The sequence below is a fragment of the Oncorhynchus mykiss genome, chromosome 16 (genome assembly GCF_057628025.1).
Source record: "Oncorhynchus mykiss isolate SJ-2025 chromosome 16, ASM5762802v1, whole genome shotgun sequence".
In the NCBI taxonomy this organism is placed as follows: Eukaryota; Metazoa; Chordata; class Actinopteri; order Salmoniformes; family Salmonidae; genus Oncorhynchus; species Oncorhynchus mykiss.
In genome coordinates, this window is record NC_143037.1 from 9,483,616 (window position 1) to 9,500,000 (window position 16,385).

Sequence of the window (16,385 nt, forward strand, 5' to 3'; positions counted from 1 at the left end):
GAAGGCACTGTACATGTATGTATATATATATTCCTTCAAATACATGATTCTCAGCACATAATTCACTTTCTTTCAGCAAATTAAGAAAGCTACAAAATATCTCTATGGTGAAAAAATAGAACAAAACGGACCAAACCAACAAGTATTTTGAACATTGAAACAAACAGGGAGGGTAAAGTTAACCCATCACAAAAAGTACAACAAAGTCAAAATATAATGACATAAAACAATTATACATCTGTACAAACACTATGGCCCAATAATTTAAGAAAAATAGTCTCAAAAACGTTCATATTGCTTTGTACCTCCACTGTTGCCCGTGTGATGGCGAAGTCCCACTAACCCCGAGCAGTACCTATAGCGGCCACAGGGGTTGCTATCCAAAGTCCTTGGTGCTGACATCACTCCAGAGGTCATGGGGTCAACCGGCAGCCAATGGCTTGCAGTTCATGGTGGAAGAGAATCAGTCATCTTGTTTCTCTGTTTATGCTGTGTTATTGTTGCGTTCTTGTTGTTTTGGAAAGACAAGGAATGGTCAAACTACGACTGTACCGCACTGATCTTAAAAAAAAACAAGGTTGTTTTGACCGCTTTGTTGTAGTTTTACCATATTTACTCTCTACGGCATTATTACTAGGACTACCATCATCACGGATACCAAGTGCATCGTGTGTTTGGATGTGTGGCTGTTTGCCTATGTGCATGTGTGTATTGTTCCTTTCTGTGTGTGTGTACATAAGTGTTTGTGTTTACATCAGTGTTTGTGTCAGTGTTCAGTGCTCAGAGCTTGTTTTCACGAAGGAGAAGCTCAGCAGAGTCAACAGTTTGGGATTGTTGGACCCACCTCCCTCCTGGCACAGCCCAAGCCCCAGGCCCTACCCTACCCCCAGGTCAAAGGAGTCCTTGGAGTCACTGGAGGGAGCCCGTCTCCTTAGACAGGAGGTATCCCGGCCATGTAAGGGATGGGGCATCCCCAGCCCCCCCCTGCCCGGGGCAGGGTGGAGGCCGGACTGGGGCTCCAGTCCATCAGGGGGGTCTAAGCAGATACACGGGGGGGCTCATTTTTTTCTGGCGTCGGGGAGAGGGCAGGGTGGTGGTCTGGGAATGCATCTGGAGGCTGTCTGCTCGGGAGACGAACCCCAAGGACGTGGTGCTGCACTGGGGGCTGGACTCTACAGACGAACACACCTCCACTGAGTGGCGACGAGGATCGTCCAACCAGGACAGGGGGCGTGACCGGGGCGCAAGGACGCTCCGCCCCTGGGTGTCAGCACTGTGGAACCTCTTCAATTGCCCCCCACCACGACCAACCCAGTAACCTTTGTAACTGCCCTCAAGACCTCCGTCCTCTCACCCCAGTCCAACCCCGATGACATCGTCAATCCCCGCCAGCCCCGCCCTGGTGATGAGCGACACTTCCTGATCAGCCGAGGCCTCTTCCTGTCTCCAGGGGCGAGTGGGACGAAGGGGAGTAGGGGGTAAGGAGTGGGAAGAGGGGTGCTGGGTGTGGACACTCCTGGGGCGCGACGGTTGAGGGGATGCCCCTGGGGTGGCAGGGACCAACTGGAGAGCAGGCTGCTGATGAAGATGGGAGGGCAAGGAAGAGGAGGAGGAGAGGGAAGCAACATGGAGGACTACCTCATCACCTCCATCAGAACACAGGACCTCCTGGGAGTCATTAGATACCTGGCAGAGGAAGGGGGAGAGGGAGGGGGAAAGGGAGGCAGGAAGTAAGTGAGAGTTTGATAGAAGGGGAGAAAGGTGGAAGATGAGAGGGAAAGATGGACATGGAGAGGGGTGAGGCAGTGAGGATTTGAGAGGGAGAGACGGGATGAGGGTTCAGGGGGACATAAGGGGGTGAGAGGGGGGCGACAGGTTAGTGTGGGGTGACTGAGTGAGGATGGCCAATAGCCGTGAAGGTCAAAGTTTACTATTAGACCCGCATGGTCCCAATAGCAACAATGCCTCATTGTGATACAGAGGCAGTGTTGCAACTACAATACATTGAACTTATAGGTCAACTATTAAGTGTATAGCTGTCTGTTTATTGCACAAGAAAACTATTTCAGATCCAGATATGTGTCAGTAGTATCTGTATCATAAAGACATTGAGTGACAGCACATGTTTTACAGTAGCAGCAGTTGTAGGGCACAGTTTGTCTCAGCTAGGGCACTGGGTAAAACCATGGTTTCCCAATGTCGTAGGCCAAATCCCAAATCGACCCCTAGACCTTACACTAGCTAATTAATGTCTTCAGTGGATGTTTGCGAGGTCGGAACATAATTACAAATACATTTGTAGACTGAAAATTGGCCACAAGAAGCCCAAACTGATACAATGTTTGACTAAAACATAATCATTTCAAATCTTGCTTACATTTGTACATATCTCTATTATGCGTGGAAGAACTTGGGAATTCAAATCACTTGGAGCTGATTTCCTGGTGTTTAAAAATAAAATGTATATCCAACAATAAACAAATATTCTTAAAAAAAATAATATTATTATAAATATAATTTTTTTCTTGGAAAATATGGGTGGAACAATAAAACTACCCAAGGGCCAAATTCGTCCCAGAGGGGGCCAGTCGGGGACCCCTGCTCTAAGGTTGTAGGGTATTGTGTTCCACCCCTCTGTTAACCCAGTCAGATAACACCCGACGACTAAAATCTATTGAACCTTTAGAGGGTGGTACTATCGGGCAGCCCTTCAGCTTTGTCTCCTCAGAGAGGTCAGAGGTCAAAGGGTACGACAGGAGAGGAAAGTTTAGTAGGACACGATGACACATTCCAAAGTCTCATATAGCTCTCTTTCCTTATCTTCTGCAGTATCTTGGCTGCTTTGTGACAAAATATGCCCAGAGAAAAGAAAAAAGAAACTATCTGAGAGTTTTGGGACAAACGGGACATGACTGTTTCGCGACTGTTATTTGTGAGTCTTGACAGAAAGCATAGCTGTGACAACAGTGACATCTAGTGGACTAATATATTATTGCCAAGCCACAGCCACTCCTCCTACATTTAGAATTAATACCTATTTGTGATTGTGGAACATTTCCTGTCACACTGGGTAATACAAAAACAAACGTTGATTTTACAACTTTTTCTCAATAGTAACTATTTTATAAACATAATCATCTTCATACAATCACAACCTTGCACAAAAAGGCCAACAAGTGCTCCAAAACAGTAATATAAAATATGCGGCCAAATATTGTTCTTGACAGAACTGACAGTCCTGATTTTAACCTTGAGTCATAACAGTGTAATCGTTACAACATTGTGATATGTAGGCCAACGTCTACCGTTCATAGGCAAAGTGACTGCATTTCAAACAAAAATACAGTACATTCCATCAATCAACAACTGCGTTAGAGGGGTTCATAAATAATATAGCCCCCTATCTCCATGAGAATTAACACAGTCTAGCCATTCCAAAACTATGTTCAACACTACCTGCCACCGGTGAGATTCATTGTGTGAGGCAGATGGTTAGAAGGCAGGCAGGCAGGCAGGCAGGCAGGCAGGCAGGCAGGCAGGCAGGCAGGCAGGCAGGCAGGCAGGCAGGCAGGCAGGCAGGCAGGCAGGCAGGCAGGCAGGAAGGCAGGCAGGCAGGCAGGCAGGCAGGCAGGCAGGCAGGCAGGCAGGCAGGCAGACAGACAGACAGACAATGAATGGTGGGAGGAAGCAGGGGAGGAGGAGAGGACAGAGGAAAGGGGTGTGTGTTTGTGTTGGGGGTTGTATAGGGAATAGGGATGCTCAGTATATCAGTGATAGCAGGTCAGGAGTTTGTGAAGTGTGCATGTTTTTCAGCAGTAGTTCTGCGTCTGACGGTTACTAAACTACACTCTGTTAGTAACAGATACAGAACAGATGCAGGACAGGACGGACAGAGAGATGGACAGAAGATCAAGAGCATTGTGAGGGAGGAGGGATGGAGACCATAGTTACACAGAGAACAGAGAGGAAGAAGGGAGTCAGAGGGAGGAGAGAAGATGGACAGTATTAAGAGCACAAAGAGAGCTAGCAGAACAGAGAGGAAGGACAGAAAGAAAAGAGAGGAAGGACAGGAAGAACAGAGAGGAAGGACAGGAAGGACAGGAAGAACAGGAAGAACAGACAGGAAGAACAGGAAGTACAGAGAGGAAGGACAGGAAGAACAGGGATGAAGGACAGGAAGAACAGAGAGGAAGGACAGGAAGAACAGAGAGGAAGGACAGGAAGAACAGGGAGAACAGAGAGGAAGGACAGGAAGAACAGGAAGAACAGAGAGGAAGGACAGGAAGAACAGGAAGAACAGACAGGAAGAACAGGAAGTACAGAGAGGAAGGACAGGAAGAACAGAGAGGAAGGACAGGAAGAACAGACAGGAAGAACAGACAGGAAGAACAGACAGGAAGGACAGGAAGAACAAAGAGGAAGGACAGGAAGAACAGAGAGGAAAGACAGAAAGAACAGAGAGTAAGGACAGGAAGAACAGAGAGGAAGGACAGGAGGAACAGAGAGGAAGGACAGGAAGAACAGAGAGGAAGGACAGGAAGAACAGAGAGGAAGGACAGGAAGAACAGAGAGGAAACAAGGAAGAACAGAGAGGAAGGACAGGAGGGGCAGGAAAACCAGAGAGGAAACCAGGAAGAACATAGAGGAAGGACAGGAAGGACAGGAAGAACAGAGAGGAAGGACAGGAAGAACAGGAGGAACAGGAAGAACATAGAGGAAGGACAGGAAGGACAGGAAGAACAGAGAGGAAACCCAGGAAAACAGGAAGAACAAAGAGGAAGAACAGGAAGGACAGGAAGGACAGGAAGAACAGAGAGGAAGGACAGGAAGAACAGGAAGAACAGGAAGAACAGAGAGGAAGGACAGGAAGAACAGACAGGAAGGACAGGAAGGAAAGGAAGGACAGGAAGAACAGAGAGGAAACCCAGGAAGAACAGGAAGAACAAAGAGGAAGGATAGGAAGAACAGAGAGGAAGGACAGGAAGGACAGGAAGAACAGAGAGGAAACAAGGACGAACAGAGAGGAAGGACAGGAGGGGCAGGAAAACCAGAGAGGAAACCAGGAAGAACATAGAGGAAGGACAGGAAGGACAGGAAGAACAGAGAGGAAGGACAGGAAGAACAGGAGGAACAGGAAGAACAGAGAGGAAGGACAGGAAGGACAGAAGGACAGGAAGGACAGGAAGAACAGAGAGGAAACAAGGGAGAACAGAGAGGAAGGACAGGAGGGACAGGAAGAACAGGAAGAACAGAGAGGAAGGACAGGAAGGAAAGGAAAGACAGGAAGAACAGAGAGGAAACCCAGGAAGAACAGGAAGAACAAAGAGTAAGAACAGGAAGGACAGAGAGGAAGAACAGGATGGACAGAGAGGAAGAACAGGAAAAACAGAGAGGAAGGACAGGAAGAACAGAGGAAGAAGAGAGAGGAAGGACAGGACAGTTTAGGATGAACGTAACATCAAAGTAGAAAAATTAGAAGAACAAGACAATGAAGTGATTTCTGGTAGAACACATTTGATTCCTCTGGTGTGTGGCTGTGTGTGGCTGTGTGTTTGTGTGGCTGTGTGTGTGTGTGGCTGTGTGTGGCTGTGTGTGGCTGTGTGTTTGTGTGGCTGTGTGCGGCTGTGTGTGGCTGTGTGTTTGTGTGGCTGAGTGTTTGTTTGGCTGTGTGTTTGTGTGGCTGTGTGCGGCTGTGTGTGGCTGTGTGTTTGTGTGACTGTGTGTTTGTTTGGCTGTGTTTTTGTGTGGCTGTGTTTGTGTGGCTGTGTGTTTGTGTGGCTGTGTGTTTGTGTGGCTGTGTGTGTGTGTGGCTGTGTGTGGCTGTGTGTTTGTGTGGCTGTGTGTTTGTGTGGCTGTGTGTTTGTGTGTGTGTGTGGCTGTGTGTGGCTGTGTGTTTGTGTGGCTGTGTGTTTTTGTGTGTGGCTGTGTGTGGCTGTGTGTCTGTGTGGCTGTGTGTGGCTGTGTGTGTGTGTGTGTGTGTGTGTGTGTGTGTGTGTGTGTGTGTGTGTGTGTGTGTGTGTGTGTGTGTGTGTGTGTGTGTGTGTGTGTGGCTGTGTGTGTGTGTGTGGCTCACCTGTCTGCGGAGCGTGCGGCTGAGTGTGTGTATACTCTGGGAGTGTGTGTGTACTCTTGGAGTGTGTGTATACTCTGGGAGTGTGTGTATTCTCTGGGAGTGTGTGTATACTCTGGGAATGTGTGTATACTCTGGGAGTGTGTGTATACTCTGGGAGTGTGTGTATACTCTGGGAGTGTGTGTATACTCTGGGAGTGTGTGTATACTCTGGGAGTGTGTGTATTCTCTGGGAGTCTGAAAGACTGTGAGGACTGCTGGGTCTGTCGTCTGGTTGGGTCCGTAGCGAGGTACATGAGCCTGAGGAAACACAAACACCACCGATAGTTCTTTACACACAAAAATAAAAAGTAATTTTCAAAACAGTATGTGTGGGTAAAGTTGGCTACAGGTCCTACTGTTCGGGAAATTACTTTTGGTTTTCCTGAACACAAAGCATTCTGAGTAGAGTGAGGGTGTGAGTGAGTGAGAGAGTGAGTGAGTGAGTGAGTGAGTGAGTGAGTGAGTGAGTGAGTGAATGAGTGAGTGAGTGAGTGAGTGAGTGAGTGAGTGAGTGAGTGTACATGTGTGCATGCAACAAGGTCTCACAGACTTCAACTTCCAACATTTGTCTGCGTGTGGAGGGGGGGGGTGATAAACAATGGTAAAGTTTAGGCTGTTATTCAGAGTGATTGAGGTAAGGGTTAAAGTTTAGGATAAGGTCAAATGAAAGCGTGGCACTGAGATTGAACGCTGGGATTGAACGCTGGGATTGAACGCTGGGATTGAACCCTGGGATTGAACCCTGGGATTGAACCCTGGGATTGGACACTCGACAGGAGCTCTTAAAATACTCCCATTACCCACCCCATTCGCCCTGACAAACCACAACCCTACCTGATGGTTAGAGCACACGCCGTTGCCCCTAGTGGCCAGTTTTGATGTCTTCTCCCGAAAGTCGTGGGACCTGGTCGGCCATCGAATATTGTCTTGGATGTCGAGTGACCTGTCTGGTGTGTGCGTGCATGTGTGTGTGTGCGTGTGTGCGTGTGTGAACAGTGTCAGCATGTAGAGGGATTGTCTGTACTGTACCTGACAGGGCCTTGTTGATGGTCCGTATGTGCTGTGGTTCTGTAGTCTGTGTCTGTGAGGCTAAACTAGGGGCCAGGCTGGCTCCTGGGGACCCAAAGGGCTCCAGAGACAGGAACATATAGCTGTCATTGGGTAGGGAGTGGGTGCGGCCCACCGTTGACTTCCGTACTCTTAGCAGGTTGTCCTCCAACGACTCCCCAGGATCGAGTAACTCCATCTGGGGGATAGAGAGAGATTCAGCCTCTTTCTGGAGTCTCCTGGAGGTCTGACCACTGCTTTTATACAGAGACCTCACACACTCTCTGCCCTCAGTCACAGCAACACATATAAAATAAGTAATTGTTGACACACAGAATGACAGACCAGACAGACAACGTCATTGCACTAGTGGCAGAGGGGAGACTGGCACAGAACTGGCACTGGACTCAGAGTTACTGAAACTAACTGAAACCATATTGTTTATATCTTTATTGTGGTCAAACAAATGAATAAAGCATTGGTATGCTTTTCTTGCTGAGATCGTGTATCATTCATGCCACAGGTTTAGACAACAGAGCTACCCACAGCTCAAAAGGAGAGATCCACAAGAGAGAGAGAGAGAGAGAGAGAGAGAGAGACAAAGACACAGAGAGAGAGAGAGAGAGAGACAGAGAAAGAGAGACAGAGAAAGAGAGAGAGAGAGAGAGGGAGAGAGAACGAGGGAGAGAGAAAACGAGGGAGAGAGAAAGAGAGACAGAGAGAGGGAGAGAGAGAACGAGGGAGAGAGAAAGAGAGAGCTTATTTATTTGATCTTGTGTCCTTTAACCATTTGTACATTGTTAAAACACTGTATATTATATGACATTTGTATGTCTTTATTGTTTTGAAACTTCTGTATGTTTAGTGTTAATTTTGATTGTTTATTTCACTTTATATATTATCTACCTCACTTGCTTTGGCAATGTTAACACCTTTCCCATGCCAATAAAGCCCTTGAATTGAATTGAATTGAGAGAGAGAGAGAGAGAGAGAGAGAGAGAGAGAGAGAGAGAGAGAGAGAGAGAGAGAGAGAGAGAGAGAGAGAGAGAGAGAGAGAGAGAGAGAGAGAGGGAGACGGAGACGGAGACGGAGAGTGAGAGGGAGAGGGAGAGAGCCAGAGAGAGCACTTCCATCTCCGCTAGAGGGATCTAGATAGAGAACAGACAAGGACTTGTGAACAGAGAGCACTTCCACTTCTATACACCCCCACCCTCACACACACACACACACACCCGCACACACACCCCCCACTCAGTCAGTCACTCACTCACTCACTCACTCACTCACTCACTCACTCACTCACTCTCTCACTCTCTCACTCTCTCACTCACTCACTCTCTCACTCTCTCACTCTCTCACTCACTCACTCACTCACTCACTCACTCTGACAAATCACACAGACAGTGAAATGACTCACATATAAGAACATCAGACACAATGTGCTGTAACAACACCCAGTCACATACGTGTAGGTATGGAACAAAACCCTGCACAACACCAAACATGTAGGACTGAAAACAAACTCAACAACAGAAAAATTAACAGAAACATGGACAAACACACAGGCACAAGAAGATATATGAATCTCATTACAGACCAACAGATATATGAACCTCATTACAGACCAACAGATATAACAGTACAACCAGATATACAATGAGGAAAAAAAGTATTTGATCCCCTGCTGATTTTGTCTGTTTGCCCAACATTTTGGATTATTCTGGATTTTTTTGTTGTTATTCTCTCTCACTGTTCAAATAAACCTACCATTAAAATTATAGACTGATAATTTCTTCGTCAGTGGGCAAACGTACAAAATCAGACGGGAACGTGTACAGACTTGATGTAATAATGGACACAGGATGAGAACAGGAACCTGTACAGACTTGATGTAATAATGGACACAGGATGGAAACAGGAACCTGTACAGACTTGATGTAATAATGGACACAGGATGAGAACAGGAACCTGTACAGACTTGATGTAATAATGGACACAGGATGGAAACAGGAACCTGTACAGACTTGATGTAATAATGGACACAGGATGGAAACAGGAACCTGTACAGACTTGATGTAATAATGGACACAGGATGAGAACAGGAACCTGTACAGACTTGATGTAATACAACGCTAGTTTAGCTCGGCTGATTCTAGAACACTGAGCGCCATATTGGGTTCAAACTCTCAGCGGGTTCTCTGCTAAAGGCTTACTGTTTCTGGCATCCCTCCCTCCCTCCCTCCCTCCATCCCTCCCTCCATCCCTCCCTCCCTCCCTCCCTGACTCCCTCCCTCCATCCCTCCATCCCTCCCTGACTCCCTCCCTCCCTCCTTCCCTCCATCCCTCCATCCCTCCCTCCCTCCCTCCATCCCTCCATCCCTCCATCCCTCCCTGACTCCCTCCCTCCATCCCTCCATCCCTCCCTCCCTCCCTCCATCCCTCCATCCCTCCCTTCCTCTCTCCCTGACTCCCTCCCTCCCTCCCTCCCTCCATCCCTCCATCCCTCCCTCCCTCCATCCCTCCATCCCTCCCTTCCTTCCTCCCTCCCTCCCTCCCTCCCTTCCTCTCTCCCTGACTCCCTCCCTCCCTCCCTCCCTCCCTCCCTCCCTCCCTCCCTGACTCACCCTTAACCGGGATAATGAATTGATAAAATGCTTTCTGACAGACCTTGCAGACGGGGCAGAGGTCCTAACTGGTAGAGGCTAAGTGGGCGCCTGCCAACTTTTCAGAATCACACACCAAGTTAGAAGCAGGGAGGCTATTAATGCTGCAGCATTACGTTTAAAAGCTTTTAGCAAACGCTGTTTGGCAATGCTAATGTGATTGGCTGTAGCATTTTGTCCGGAATGACAAAAAAAGAGGCCATTGGATGCATAATTCAACAGGGATACATCGCTTATTGATGGTGTGTATGTGTGTGTGTGTGTGTGTGTGTGTGTGTGTGTGTGTGTGTGTGTGTGTGTGTGTGTGTGTGTGTGTGTCTGTGTGTGTGTGTGTGTGTGTGTGTGTCTGTGTGTGTGTGTCTGTGTCTGTGTCTGTGTCTGTGTCTGTGTCTGTGTGTGTGTGTGTGTGTGTGTGTGTGTGTGTGTGTGTGTGTGTGTGTGTGTGTGTGTGTGTGTGTGTTTGTGTTTGTGTGTGCCTAGCCAGCTTGGCAGCAGAATCAAATTATTATCATTAGTATGTGCTAAATCCCTGGGTGGTTCGTTTTCAAAGCTCGAAGCCAAGATTGTATGTGTGTGTGTGTGTGTGTGTGTATGTGTGTGTGTGTGTGTGTGTGTGTGTGTGTGCGGTAGGTAGACTACCATATCATTACCCAGTACAGCCAAACTGAGAGAGGGATATTGGAGGGTGAACACTTTCTAATAATATTTTGGGCCAAGGAACCCACAGGGATTGGAGAGAAAGCTGGAGGGAGGGGTTGAGTTAGAGTTGAGGGGAGGGTGTGTACCAGAGATTGAGGCCTAGAGAAAACTTCAGCATTGGTGTGTGGTTGAGGCGGGTGGGTGGGTGAGTGTGAGAGAGAGCGAGAGAGAGAGAGAGAGAGAGAGAGAGAGAGAGAGAGAGAGCGGCTGAGAGTCAGAGAGAGAGAGAGAGAGAAAGGGGCAGAGAGATTGAGATTGAGAGAGAGAGAGAGAGAGAGAGAGAGAGAGAGAGAGAGAGAGAGAGAGAGAGAGAGAGAGAGAGAGAGGAAGAGAGAGAGAGAGTAAGGGAGTAAGAGGTAAAGGAGGGGAAAGAGGACAGGAGAAAGCAACACAGACAGAAAACGAGGAACGCAGAAAGAAAAGATGAACAGTGAAAAAGGGAGCAGACGGAGGAGGGGAGTGTTTGATGACGAGGATGTTAAAACACAGGGAGCAGATGGAGGAGGGGAGTGTTTGATGACGAGGAGGTTAAAACACAGGGAGCAGACGGAGGAGGGGAGTGTTTGATGACGAGGAGGTTAAAACACAGGGAGCAGACGGAGGAGGGGAGTGTTTGATGACGAGGAGGTTAAAACACAGGGAGCAGACGGAGGAGGGGAGTGTTTGATGACGAGGAGGTTAAAACACAGGGAGCAGACGGAGGAGGGGAGTGTTTGATGACGAGGAGGTTAAAACACAGGGAGCAGACGGAGGAGGGGAGTGTTTGATGACGAGGAGGTTAAAACACAGGGAGCAGACGGAGGAGGGGAGTGTTTGATGACGAGGAGGTTAAAACACAGGGAGCAGACGGAGGAGGGGAGTGTTTGATGGCGAGGAGGTTAAAACACAGGGAGCAGACGGAGGAGGGGAGTGTTTGATGACGAGAAGGTTAAAACACAGGGAGCAGACGGAGGAGGGGAGTGTTTGATGACGAGGAGGTTAAAACACAGGGAGCAGACGGAGGAGGGGAGTGTTTGATGACGAGGAGGTTAAAACACAGGGAGCAGACGGAGGAGGGGAGTGTTTGATGACGAGGAGGTTAAAACACAGGGAGCAGACGGAGGAGGGGAGTGTTTGATGACGAGGAGGTTAAAACACAGGGAGCAGACGGAGGAGGGGAGTGTTTGATGACGAGGAGGTTAAAACACAGGGAGCAGACGGAGGAGGGGAGTGTTTGATGACGAGGAGGTTAAAACACAGGGAGCAGACGGAGGAGGGGAGTGTTTGATGACGAGGAGGTTAAAACACAGGGAGCAGACGGAGGAGGGGAGTGTTTGATGACGAGGAGGTTAAAACACAGGGAGCAGACGGAGGAGGGGAGTGTTTGATGACGAGGAGGTTAAAACACAGGGAGCAGACGGAGGAGGGGAGTGTTTGATGGCGAGGAGGTTAAAACACAGGGAGCAGACGGAGGAGGGGAGTGTTTGATGACGAGGAGGTTAAAACACAGGGAGCAGACGGAGGAGGGGAGTGTTTGATGACGAGGAGGTTAAAACACAGGGAGCAGACGGAGGAGGGGAGTGTTTGATGACGAGGAGGTTAAAACACAGGGAGCAGACGGAGGAGGGGAGTGTTTGATGACGAGGAGGTTAAAACACAGGGAGCAGACGGAGGAGGGGAGTGTTTGATGACGAGGAGGTTAAAACACAGAGAGCAGACGGAGGAGGGGAGTGTTTGATGACGAGGAGGTTAAAACACAGGGAGCAGACGGAGGAGGGGAGTGTTTGATGACGAGGAGGTTAAAACACAGGGAGCAGACGGAGGAGGGGAGTGTTTGATGACGAGGAGGTTAAAACACAGGGAGCAGACTGAGGAGGGGAGTGTTTGATGACGAGGAGGTTAAAACACAGGGAGCAGACGGAGGAGGGGAGTGTTTGATGGCGAGGAGGTTAAAACACAGGGAGCAGACGGAGGAGGGGAGTGTTTGATGACGAGAAGGTTAAAACACAGGGAGCAGACGGAGGAGGGGAGTGTTTGATGACGAGGAGGTTAAAACACAGGGAGCAGACGGAGGAGGGGAGTGTTTGATGACGAGGAGGTTAAAACACAGGGAGCAGACGGAGGAGGGGAGTGTTTGATGACGAGGAGGTTAAAACACAGGGAGCAGACGGAGGAGGGGAGTGTTTGATGACGAGGAGGTTAAAACACAGGGAGCAGACGGAGGAGGGGAGTGTTTGATGACGAGGAGGTTAAAACACAGGGAGCAGACGGAGGAGGGGAGTGTTTGATGACGAGGAGGTTAAAACACAGGGAGCAGACGGAGGAGGGGAGTGTTTGATGACGAGGATGTTAAAACACAGGGAGCAGACGGAGGAGGGGAGTGTTTGATGACGAGGAGGTTAAAACACAGGGAGCAGACGGAGGAGGGGAGTGTTTGATGACGAGGAGGTTAAAACACAGAGAGCAGACGGAGGAGGGGAGTGTTTGATGGCGAGGAGGTTAAAACACAGGGAGCAGACGGAGGAGGGGAGTGTTTGATGACGAGGAGGTTAAAACACAGGGAGCAGACGGAGGAGGGGAGTGTTTGATGACTAGGAGGTTAAAACACAGGGAGCAGACGGAGGAGGGGAGTGTTTGATGACGAGGAGGTTAAAACACAGGGAGCAGACGGAGGAGGGGAGTGTTTGATGACGAGGAGGTTAAAACACAGGGAGCAGACGGAGGAGGGGAGTGTTTGATGGCGAGGAGGTTAAAACACAGGGAGCAGACGGAGGAGGGGAGTGTTTGATGACGAGGAGGTTAAAACACAGGGAGCAGACGGAGGAGGGAGTGTTTGATGACGAGGAGGTTAAAACACAGGGAGCAGACGGAGGAGGGGAGTGTTTGATGACGAGGAGGTTAAAACACAGGGAGCAGACGGAGGAGGGGAGTGTTTGATGACGAGGAGGTTAAAACACAGGGAGCAGACGGAGGAGGGGAGTGTTTGATGACGAGGAGGTTAAAACACAGGGAGCAGACGGAGGAGGGGAGTGTTTGATGACGAGGAGGTTAAAACACAGGGAGCAGACGGAGGAGGGGAGTGTTTGATGACGAGGAGGTTAAAACACAGGGAGCAGACGGAGGAGGGGAGTGTTTGATGACGAGGAGGTTAAAACACAGGGAGCAGACGGAGGAGGGGAGTGTTTGATGACGAGGAGGTTAAAACACAGGGAGCAGACGGTGGAGGGGAGTGTTTGATGACGAGGAGGTTAAAACACAGGGAGCAGACGGAGGAGGGGAGTGTTTGATGACGAGGAGGTTAAAACACAGGGAGCAGACGGAGGAGGGGAGTGTTTGATGACGAGGAGGTTAAAACACAGGGAGCAGACGGAGGAGGGGAGTGTTTGATGACGAGGAGGTTAAAACACAGAGAGCAGACGGAGGAGGGGAGTGTTTGATGGCGAGGAGGTTAAAACACAGGGAGCAGACGGAGGAGGGGAGTGTTTGATGACGAGGAGGTTAAAACACAGGGAGCAGACGGAGGAGGGGAGTGTTTGATGACTAGGAGGTTAAAACACAGGGAGCAGACGGAGGAGGGGAGTGTTTGATGACGAGGAGGTTAAAACACAGGGAGCAGACGGAGGAGGGGAGTGTTTGATGACGAGGAGGTTAAAACACAGGGAGCAGACGGAGGAGGGGAGTGTTTGATGACGAGGAGGTTAAAACACAGGGAGCAGACGGAGGAGGGGAGTGTTTGATGACGAGGAGGTTAAAACACAGAGAGCAGACGGAGGAGGGGAGTGTTTGATGACGAGGAGGTTAAAACACAGGGAGCAGACGGAGGAGGGGAGTGTTTGATGACGAGGAGGTTAAAACACAGGGAGCAGACGGAGGAGGGGAGTGTTTGATGACGAGGAGGTTAAAACACAGGGAGCAGACGGTGGAGGGGAGTGTTTGATGACGAGGAGGTTAAAACACAGGGAGCAGACGGAGGAGGGGAGTGTTTGATGACGAGGAGGTTAAAACAGAGGGAGCAGACGGAGGAGGGGAGTGTTTGATGACGAGGAGGTTAAAACACAGGGAGCAGACGGAGGAGGGGAGTGTTTGATGACGAGGAGGTTAAAACACAGGGAGCAGACGGAGGAGGGGAGTGTTTGATGACGAGGAGGTTAAAACACAGGGAGCAGACGGAGGAGGGGAGTGTTTGATGACGAGGAGGTTAAAACACAGAGAGCAGACGGAGGAGGGGAGTGTTTGATGACGAGGAGGTTAAAACACAGGGAGCAGACGGAGTAGGGGAGTGTTTGATGACGAGGAGGTTAAAACACAGAGAGCAGACGGAGGAGGGGAGTGTTTGATGGCGAGGAGGTTAAAACACAGGGAGCAGACGGAGGAGGGGAGTGTTTGATGACGAGGAGGTTAAAACACAGGGAGCAGATGGAGGAGGGGAGTGTTTGATGACGAGGAGGTTAAAACACAGGGAGCAGACGGAGGAGGGAGTGTTTGATGACGAGGAGGTTAAAACACAGGGAGCAGACGGAGGAGGGGAGTGTTTGATGACGAGGAGGTTAAAACACAGGGAGCAGACGGAGGAGGGGAGTGTTTGATGACGAGGAGGTTAAAACAGGGAGCAGACGGAGGAGGGGAGTGTTTGATGACGAGGAGGTTAAAACACAGAGAGCAGACGGAGGAGGGGAGTGTTTGATGGCGAGGAGGTTAAAACACAGGGAGCAGACGGAGGAGGGGAGTGTTTGATGACGAGGAGGTTAAAACACAGGAGCAGACGGAGGAGGGGAGTGTTTGATGACGAGAAGGTTAAAACACAGGGAGCAGACGGAGGAGGGGAGTGTTTGATGACGAGGAGGTTAAAACACAGGGAGCAGACGGAGGAGGGAGTGTTTGATAACGAGGAGGTTAAAACACAGGGAGCAGACGGAGGAGGGGGAGTGTTTGATGACGAGGAGGTTAAAACACAGGGAGCAGACGGAGGAGGGGAGTGTTTGATGACGAGGAGGTTAAAACACAGGGAGCAGACGGAGGAGGGGAGTGTTTGATGACGAGGAGGTTAAAACACAGGGAGCAGACGGAGGAGGGGAGTGTTTGATGACGAGGAGGTTAAAACACAGGGAGCAGACGGAGGAGGGGAGTGTTTGATGACGAGGAGGTTAAAACACAGAGAGCAGACGGAGGAGGGGAGTGTTTGATGGCGAGGAGGTTAAAACACAGGGAGCAGACGGAGGAGGGGAGTGTTTGATGACGAGGAGGTTAAAACACAGGGAGCAGACGGAGGAGGGGAGTGTTTGATGACGAGGAGGTTAAAACACAGGGAGCAGACGGAGGAGGGGAGTGTTGATGACGAGGAGGTTAAAACACAGGGAGCAGACGAGGAGGGGAGTGTTTGATGACGAGGAGGTTAAAACACAGGGAGCAGACGGAGGAGGGGAGTGTTTGATGACGAGGAGGTTAAAACACAGGGAGCAGACGGAGGAGGGGAGTGTTTGATGACGAGGAGGTTAAAACACAGAGAGCAGACGGAGGAGGGGAGTGTTTGATGACGAGGAGGTTAAAACACAGGGAGCAGACGGAGGAGGGGAGTGTTTGATGACGAGGAGGTTAAAACACAGGGAGCAGACGGAGGAGGGGAGTGTTTGATGACGAGGAGGTTAAAACACAGGGAGCAGACGGTGGAGGGGAGTGTTTGATGACGAGGAGGTTAAAACACAGGGAGCAGACGGAGGAGGGGAGTGTTGATGACGAGGAGGTTAAAACACAGGGAGCAGACGGAGGAGGGGAGTGTTTGATGACGAGGAGGTTAAAACACAGGGAGCAGACGGAGGAGGGGAGTGTTTGATGACGAGGAGGTTAAAACACAGGGAGCAGACGGAGGAGGGGAGTGTTTGATGACG

General features: G+C 49.8%; 1 protein-coding gene across 1 annotated transcript in view; it reads right to left on the minus strand.

Moving 5' to 3' along the window:
• Positions 1–638: 638 nt before the first annotated feature.
• LOC110492818 (voltage-dependent T-type calcium channel subunit alpha-1G-like) overlaps positions 639–16,385 on the minus strand; it is a 230,248-nt gene continuing 214,501 nt past the window's right edge. Inside the window, 4 exon segments of the mRNA XM_090201677.1 lie at positions 639–1,055; positions 1,057–1,836; positions 5,448–6,370; positions 7,142–7,358. Coding sequence (XP_090057803.1) covers positions 774–1,055; positions 1,057–1,836; positions 5,448–6,370; positions 7,142–7,358 — 2,202 coding nt within the window. The 3' untranslated portion in view covers positions 639–773.